We start from the raw sequence: 9459 nt of genomic DNA on the forward strand, positions 1-9459 counted from the left end.
TCAACCGTTTGTGGAACAGCGTCATCTAGCTAGAGGAAAAGTTTCAAGAGTGGCATGAGGAAAAATCTTCCACCGCGGGAAAAAGTTTCAATGGTGGAAAAAGCTTCAAACGGCAATGAAATAGATTCAACCGCCAGGAGAAAAAGCTTCAAGCGGTAATGACAAAAAAGCTTCAACCGGGGGAGCCAGGCGAACGACCGGTGGCGACGAGGACGGCGACCGGCGACCGGGGGCGATGAGGACGGCGACCGGGGACCACGACGGCGACCGGGCGGCAACAAGGACGGAAATCGGCAAGCGGGGGCAAGGACGGCGACCTGGCGGCAACAAGGACGACGACCGGCGACCGGGGGCGAGGGCCGCGAGCCGGCGACGAGGACGGAGACCGGCGGCGAGGACGGTGACCGGCGGCCTCGAAGCGTCATCGTGCACAATGTGATTTTATTGTCGAGGAAGGAAGCAATAGAAGGGCGTGATCTAACGGCCCTGGGCAAAGCGATCTGACGGTGGGCAGCTGACCGGCCGAATCGTTCGGCCGGTGCACCGGCGCAGATCACTGCCCAATTTTTAATCCGTTCACCCATATTATTATTGTTGATGTTATAACCGAGGTGGTACTAAATTTTTCCTTGGAAATATTATTCGGCTGCGCTATGTTCGTTATTGGGCTCCTGGAATATCTATTGGGCCAGGCCATGTTTAGTACGTTTTTGTGCCTCCCGTGAACTAACCATTGTTGGGCCTTAAAAAAAGAAAGCACAGCCGGCTCGATCTCTTTCTTCTTCTCTGGCTCGGTCTGCTCTTTCTTCTTCTCTGCGTGTGTCGCCGCCGCCGCAGCCTTCCTAGCCCGCCATAGCCACCTCCGTCGCAGGGATGCAGACCAACGTCGTCTCTCCCCAACCTCGCCCCTCCCAACGTCATCGAGCTCCCCACACATCTCGAACTCAGACTCGGAGAAGAGTCCATGTTGTCATGCCCGAACCTAGATCAAGCTAGGAGAATTGGGGATCGGAGCGCTAGGGTTAGTCACCGAGAACGCGTGAGAGTATCGAAGGCGAATATGCTTATCTGTATTAGCTGTAAAGTGGTAGTTGTTCATTACAGAAAATGGCATACCTTACAAAGAGAGAGGAGTGGCTTTATATAGCCAGCGACAACAGGTGATAGAATAGTACGGCAACGGAAACTAAATAGTAACAGGAAACGGTTCATTCGGAGGGCGAGCGCAGCGAGCCGTCCGATCCTTCTTCCATCTTCAATCCTGGCCGTGCGTTAACTGAAGATGCCCGCGCTGAACTGCAGCTTGCTGTGGCCTGACAATACTCCCCGCTGAGAGCGAACTTGTCCTCAAGGAGCTTGGCGATTGAACCAACGATCCACCGTTTGTTTGAAGAAAGCTGGGAACACCTTCTTCATGAAATCTGCATCTTCCCAGGACGCATCTTCAGGAGGCAGGTTCTCCCACTGTACCAACCACTGAACCACAGCCACATTGTTGCGGGGTATCTGCCGCGTCTCCAGCACCCATGACGGTTCCGTGCACACACGCCCATTCGGACCGATCAAAGGCAGGCCAGCACAAGGAACTGCCTGAGGTCCCAGATGTTTCTTGAGTTGGCTGACGTGAAAAACCGGATGTATGGCAGCGTTATCCGGCAACAGCAATTTGTAGGCCACATTTCCCACCTTTGCTATTACGCGGAACGGGCCATAAAACTTGCTCTGAAGCTTGATATGAGAACGAGCGCCAAAAGCATTCAAACGATACGACTGCATTTTGAGATACACCATGTCTCCCTCTGAAAACTGTCGCTCAGAACGTTTAAGGTCTGCATACTTCTTCATTCGAGCTTGAGCATTGGCCAGATTGGTTTTTAACTGCTGCCACATTGCATTTCTGTCCCCCAGAAACTCTGTTGCTTCTTGGTTAGTAGTAGCAAGTGCTGCTGGGAGTTGGAGGTCCGGAGGAGGATAACCATACAACGCCTGAAAGGGGGTTTTCTGCAGGGATGAATGAAAAGACGTGTTGTACCAATACTCTGCCATGGATAAATGCAGTGCCCATTTCTTTGGATCTAGAGATGTCATAGAACGCAAATAATTCTCAATGCACTGATTAACATGTTCCGTCTGCCCATCAGACTGTGGGTGGTATGATGAACTGTAACGCAGTTCAATCCCCATGGCAGCAAAAATGTCTTGCCACAGTCTACTTGTGAAGATGCAGTCTCTGTCAGAAACAATAGCAAGAGGGGGACCATGTAACTTCATAACATTATCAATGAATGCTCGAGCTACTGTTTGAACAGTGTAAGGGTGTGACAAGGGAATGAAATGAGCAAATTTAGACAATCTATCCACTACCACAAATATCACTTCTTTCCCATTGGATTTGGGCAGACCCTCAATGAAATCCATGCTGATGTGTGTCCAAACCATGTCAGGAATGTGGAGTGGGTCTAAAAACCCTGGATATGGGCAGGTTTCCCCCTTGTTTTTCTGACAGACAGGGCACAACAGAACAAAGTTATCCATGTCCTTCTTCATCCCAGGCCAATAAAACACTTGTTTCAATCTCTTGTAGGATGCTTTCATGCCAGAGTGGCCCCCAATAGCAGAAGAATGTAGTGCCTGCATAATCCTGTGTCTCAGTTCAGTGTCTCTGCCCACATAAATTTTCCCTTTGTGTCTGATTATGCCATGCTGAAGAGAATTATTGTTGACAGTGTGAGTTGCAGTGACCAACAGCTTCTCCAATAGTTTCTGACAGTGGGGGTCATTGATATAAGAATTTTCAACTTGAGAAATCCACTGAGGAGTAGCTACAGAAATTGCCATGCAAGAATATTTTCTGGATAGTGCATCAGCCACTATATTCTCTTTCCCCTTTTTGTATTCCAGCTGAAAGTTAAACTCCAATAATTTGAGCATTAACTTGTGTTGAATACTAGTGGAAATCTTCTGATCTGTCATAAACTGCAAGCTCTGGTGATCAGTTCTGATAATTAAATCATTGCCCAGGAAATAATGTCTCCATTGTTTCAAAGCTTCCATGATTGCTAGTGCCTCCTTCTCATAAGTAGACAATGCAGCATTTTTAGGACACAACACTGAGCTGTAATAAGCAATTGGTTGACCTTGTTGCATCATAACAGCTCCCAACCCAGTGCCTGAAGCATCAGTCTCAAGCACAAATGGAACAGAAAAATCAGGAAGAGCTAGAAGTGGAGCAGATATCAGTGCTTGTTTCAATTCCTGAAAAGCTTGTGTCTGTGCAGAGGACCACACAAAGCTATCTTTCTTGAGAATATTGTGTAAGGGTCGAGCTATGCTACCAAAGTTCTTGACAAACCTCCTGTAATAGCCACATAATCCCAGAAAACCTCTCAACTGAGTTGGTGTTGTTGGAGTTGGCTAGTCAGCAACCGCAGAAATTTTTGCTGGGTCAGTTGATACTCCCTCACCCGAGATAATGTGACCCAAGTAGGACACCTGAGGAACTGCAAACACACATTTGGACCTGTTCACAAATAGTTGGTGTTCCTTGAGGAGTTGCAGGACTATTCTGATGTGTTCCTGGTGCTCTTCAAGAGTTTGACTGAAGATTAGTATATCATCAAAGAATACTAGCACAAACTTCCTGAGATAAGGACCAAAGATCTTGTTCATCAAGGCCTGAAAATTTCCTGGTGCATTGGTAAGCCCAAAGGGCATCACTAAAAACTCATAATGCCCAAAGTAAGTTCTAAATGCAGTTTTGGGAATATCCTTGTCATGTTCTGATCTGATGATATCCGGATCTCAAGTCCAGTTTGGTGAAGAATTTTGCTCCATGGAGCTCATCCAACAAATCCTCAATAACCGGAATGGGAAATTTGTTTTTTTACAGTTGCTGCATTTAATTTTCTGTAGTCAATGCACATTCTCCAAGACCCATCTTTCTTCATAATCAAAAATGGCTGGAGATGAGTAAGGACTTTGACTTTCTCTGATCATCTTAGATTGCAACAAGTGGTGAATTTGTTTCTCCATCTCATTTTTCTGCATGTGTGGAACTTTATAGGGCCTAGAATTAGGTGGTACAGCATCAGGTTTGAGAGGAATCTCATGATCTAATTCCCTCACTGGGGGCAGTCCTTGTGGCTCCTTGAAAACCTCTTGAAATTCTTGCAAGACTTCCATAACTGCAGGGGGGCACTGTCCTTAGTAGCAGGTACAAGAGTGGTATCTTCTGCTAATTGGAGCACAAAAGCAGGGGCACCACTGAGGAGCATCCTGTTAAGTTCCAAAGCATCAATCTGGTTGGTTGCAGTCAGGGTTTCACAAGCTGGAATAGTGATAGAATTACTCTGATTATGACAGATAATAAGCTGTCTGGGATCATAAGAAAATGCTACAGGGCTGTGCTGTGCCATCCAATCTGAACCCAATACAACATCATGTCCTGGTAGGTCTAACACTCTGAAGTGATGCTGAAACTGAGTGTTACCAGCAGTAAAAGTAGTGGTAGGAATGTAAGAACCTGACCACAACTTTCCCCCTCCAGCAACAGTTACTGCTCTGGATTGATCTTTGATGATTGTACAGGAAGTTTGGAGTGCAAATTTTAAGCTCATGAAGGTGGAATTGCTGCCAGAATCCACTAAGGCAATTCCTTGTTTCCCTCCCACAGAAATAGCAATGGAAATGGTATTAACACTGTCTGCCTGCATAGCTTGTAAAGAAATCCTCATGCATTGTTCTTCTGCCATAGGCTGCTCTTCCTGTTCCTGTTCTTCCATTTCTTCTTGTTCTCCTGAATTGTTAGTAGGTGTTTCACCAGTAAGAACATTAATCACAGGTGCTTGCTTGCACTTATGCCCATGGAACCACTGATCCCCACACCTCCAACATTTGCCTGGTTCTCTGGCCCTCTGAGTTGTGACAGGAGGTTTAAATTCATTGGGTTTGTCAGACTGAGAAGTGTGCTGTTTAGGAAACAGAGAAGATGTTTTTGCATTAGAAGAATACTGTGGGAATTGCTTCTTAAGAGGTGCTCCTTGCTCAATATCTACTGCCAACCAGTAAGCATCAGTCAAGGTAACAGGTCTGAGAGGCCTCAGCTGGAACTTCAACTGTGATCTGAGCCCATTAACATAGCATCTCACAAACCAACTTTCTGAAATATCAGGGTTTTCCTGCTGAACTTCGGCCATGAGCTCCTCAAACTGTTCAGTGTATTCTGCTACAGTTAGAGTGTTCTGTTTCAAAGAGTGGAACTTTTCTGTTAGATCATAGGAACTAGAGGACGAAAACTTGTGTAGAATTTCAGTGCAGAATTGAGACCATGTAGGTTTCTTTGCCAAGATACCCGAGCGTCTGAGCCAAACATCTGCTTTGCCCACCACATGCATTTGTGCAAGGTTGACTTTGTACTCAGTAGGTGTACCTGACATTTGGAAAAACTTCTCACACTGTCTGATCCATCCTCCTGGATTATCCCCATCAAATGAAGGGAAATCCAATCGTGGTCCTTTAGTGATAGATTTCAGAAACTGGGTACGCATTTCCTGTTCATACTGTCGGTAGAAATCCTGCCAGTGTGTTCGAACTGCTGGTGGCTGAAAGTTATTGAATACAGCAGTATGGGCAGTGCGATAAGTTGCTGTAGGAGTTGCATTGCCCGAATGTGTGTCACGCCGAGGTGCGTCTGCAAAGCCCGGAGGAGCTGATCTAGTGGATACTCGGACAGGAGGTAAACTGGCCGGTAGTTGGAGTGCACACTGTTTGGTTTTCTCTTGTTCCAACGCCAAACGCTTGCACAGTTCTTTAGTCAACGGTCTCGTGGGATCAGGTTCTGCAGCCTCCCGAGAAGTTTGGGGTATGTCCACGTCCGACACTGTTTGGGTTGTGATTGGTTGCCCCGGGCTTGGAGCACGATTGTTGCTGAAATTTTTGAGAATATCCGCCATAGTCGACAGCTGCGTATTCAGAGCTGAGACCACCTCCTGCACCCCCGACATCGCCTTGGCCATGGTATCCTGCTTGAGGTTCATGGCGTGGACGTCTTTGCGCAGGTCATCAAGTTCTCCCCGCATCTCTGCCGTATCTTCACGAGTCTGAACCACCTCGCCCTTAAGAGCCAACAGTTCCGCGATATCATTCTCATCCAAGCTCGGCTTCGAACGCCCCATCTCAATCTCAGCCTGAGAGGAATTTTACAGCCCGCAGCGCTGGGAACCCGAACAGATCTGAGACTTGAGCTGCCCAACGAGATCTGCTTCCCTGCAACACCACCCAGAAAAGGACTCGGAATTTTACCACGGAAACAGAGAGTTCCCGCAAACCAGTTCTTGATCCTGAGCTGTCGCCGAATAAGTCTACCGCCGCCAGCGCCACCACACCGCCTCCATCGCCGCCCAACACCGCCGCCCAAAATCGCCGCCAGAAAGTGGGAGGGAAGGGAGGGAGAAAATTTTCAGCGCCGCTACACTACTCGCCGAAGATCAGCCTGGCTCATGATACCAATTGTCATGCCCGAACCTAGATCAAGCTAGGAGAATTGGGGATCGGAGCGCTAGGGTTCGTCACCGAGAACGCGTGAGAGTATCGGAGGCGAATATGCTTATCTGTATTAGCTGTAAAGTGGTAGTTGTTCATTACAGAAAATGGCATACCTTACAAAGAGAGAGGAGTGGCTTTATATAGCCAGCGACAACAGGTGACGGAACAGTACGGCAACGGAAACTAAACAGTAACAGGAAACGGTTCATTCGGAGGGCGAGCGCAGCGAGCTGTCCGATCCTTCTTCCATCTTCAATCCTGGCCGTGCGTTAACTGAAGATGCCCGCGCTGAACTGCAGCTTGCTGTGGCCTGACACATGTTGCGTGCGTCTTGGAGTTGTGTCCGAGGAGGAGATGTTCAGGAGCACGGAGCCGTCCGGTACACCGAAATTGATGATATAAGAAGGAACCCCTCGACCAGGATTAGATCGCATCGAAAGTTTCTTGCCCGACATCGCCGTGTTACAAGTTTTTGACATCGCCATTCCTGTACGCCGTCGATTTCGCCGGAGATCCGTCTGCACGTGCTCCACCGCCCGCCGGAATTTCTCCCGGTCTAAGGTACATACTATAGTATCTCATCAGTTTATACATCTACCATGAACGGTGATGATTACATGCCTCAAGAAGTCAATTCTGCCTGATGTACACATGTGACTATGTGAGGTCACTGACGCCTATGAATACAGGGTAGCCTGTAGTTCCTGCCGAGTCACAGAGTAACATTGAGGTGAGGAGGCGGCGGCCAGCACAAGCCCCAGGAGCCGCAGTGGGGCTACGAGAACGGCGACAACAATGACTAGCGGCCGCCAGGTCTTGGTGGCATGACATCCTCCTTGTCCATCATAACGTACTTCTCCACCGCCCAGTGTGGGTGACGACGCGGCAGCGGTCGACCAGCACTCGTGGCGGCGCTTGCCCATCTGACGCGATGGCGGATTGGCGGCTCGGGCCCTCGGCAGTCGGCAGAGCGAAGTTCACGATGTCTCTCTCTGGACAGGGTGGAGCTCGTGCATCCGGCGTGGCTGATGCATCTGCGCAGCACTACGGATCGCTGTGGGCACGACGACCTGATGGCGCGTGCGATGCGACGGCAGCCAGCGGTGCGGCACTGTAGTTGTCTCTGGAAAGCTGACGGGCGAGACATGGGAGGCGGTGGGCGAGACATGCACCGGGGTTGACTGGATGATGAGGTAACTACTAACTACTGGATGACCAGGTGCTCATGGAGGACTCGGTGAATCATGAAGCAGATCGAGGAGTTCACTGACGCGCATGTATGACGGTTTTTCAAATTTCAGAGGTATAACGCACGGGCTGCAGTGCTTTACTAAACTGAATCCTCTATGCTTCTAACGTTTGCTTCTCTAGACTTTATGGGGAAGGTGAAATCGATTATTCTTTTACGACACTCAAAACAAATCTTCTGAATCTTTTGTCCGATCAATGTTAAGACCAGATTAGTTCATATAACTTTTCTCATACAGCCTTCACCAGTTTCAGAGGTTGCAGTACGAGCATGTGGAAAGGATGCACTCTATGGTGTTCTTCCTGATAGATGTACTAATGGACATGATTTATCTCTATCTAAATACTAAGATCGAGTTCACACGTGCAGGTGATGCAAAGGCTAATCTTCTTTCACATGTTTTTGTCGTCTTTACCACTGAAATTTTGTTTCCAATTTGTTCAGTTCCAGCTATACCACTTTGTTTATGCAATTAACTGTAAATTTTGTCGGGTATTGAGGGTCCCCTAACTGTTTATGTCCTAGCCAGTCCACAGGATTACAATCGTGGTCGTGTGATATTTGTGATGTTCTTTACACTGATTCAATGCAAGTGATGTGTGTTCTTGTCCTTTTGAATTTCTTTTATTTCAGGTTCAATCTTCTTATTGAACAAATGAAATTCACACTTGGATGGAAGGATTTGTGATTCAGCAATAAACGTTTTATTTTGTAGAAATACATATTTAGATTTGGTTAGTTTATCCACAAACCCACGTGCGTAGAACTAAAGCATGTTCTTTTCTTCATGTAATTGTGTTTAAGAACGGGGAGGGCAGAGATTTTGTCTACTGATGGTTGCAGAACATAATATGATTACTTTGTTGCTTCAGTATTATTGACATTCCTCCTCTCTGATGTTGTCCTGTCTAAGTTGAGTTAGGTCAGTGGGTTAGAAACTTAGAATCTTATTTGCACATCCGTACAAAAAATATATGTATTTAAACATCCATTCTCAAAAAGCATGTCAATATGCCAGCATGCATATGGCCAACATCGCAAGTAGGGGAGTTCAAAAGAATCGTAGATCTTACACTGGGGAGCTCAGGCTACACCCCAGAACAACCAGACCCAGTCAAGCACCAAAAGACAACAATTCACCATGCAACGACAATCTAAGTTCCTAAATATTGTAATCATATAGAACTGGAAGCATATCAAAGTAATTTGTAGGTAGTTTTGTTCCTAGATTCAGAACTGTCTTTGTAGGAATATATTACTAACGAATTAAATCAACTACAAAAATTGCCGGACAATACTTACTGAGATGAATATAACGGCAAGGTGGATTAGAGAGGCAATATATTGGAGCAATAGCACACCCACGACGTAGCTGAGGGACCGATCGGAATTTATATGATGTCTTGACTGTAGGGCGGCAGATATAGAATGGAGGCAGTGTACTATGTGCCAGCGGCATGAGGATTCTCAAGGAATATGCTTAACTCAATCAGTGTTGAACCACCGGAATATTTATGCACTCGATGGTTACGCGCACAGGTAGAACAAACAATCTGTAGGCAAGTATGTTTGCTATAATGAGCCCCTACAAGTATCTTATTTGCTGTTTCGTGTAGCACAAAGAAGCTTATAGATAATAGAAGGCTTGTTATTTAACAGTATAACAT

General features: G+C 46.9%; 1 protein-coding gene and 1 long non-coding RNA gene across 2 annotated transcripts; one reads left to right on the plus strand and one right to left on the minus strand.

Moving 5' to 3' along the window:
- Window positions 1–1347: 1347 nt before the first annotated feature.
- LOC141027731 (uncharacterized) lies at window positions 1348–6173 on the minus strand. Its single transcript, XM_073505022.1, has 3 exons — window positions 5724–6173; window positions 4126–5600; window positions 1348–3355 (listed from the first exon to the last, which is right to left on the minus strand). The coding sequence occupies exons 1-3, from the start codon at window positions 6171–6173 to the stop codon at window positions 1348–1350; spliced, it is 3933 nt and encodes a 1310-aa protein (XP_073361123.1).
- A 403-nt stretch (window positions 6174–6576) lies between these two features.
- Window positions 6577–7996, plus strand: LOC120967365 (uncharacterized). Its single transcript, XR_005761167.2, has 2 exons — window positions 6577–7104; window positions 7233–7996. It is a non-coding gene; the product is annotated as an uncharacterized lncRNA (long non-coding RNA).
- The last annotated feature ends 1463 nt before the right edge of the window (window positions 7997–9459 follow it).

This window comes from Aegilops tauschii, chromosome 1 (assembly GCF_002575655.3).
Source record: "Aegilops tauschii subsp. strangulata cultivar AL8/78 chromosome 1, Aet v6.0, whole genome shotgun sequence".
NCBI classification, from domain to species: Eukaryota; Viridiplantae; Streptophyta; class Magnoliopsida; order Poales; family Poaceae; genus Aegilops; species Aegilops tauschii.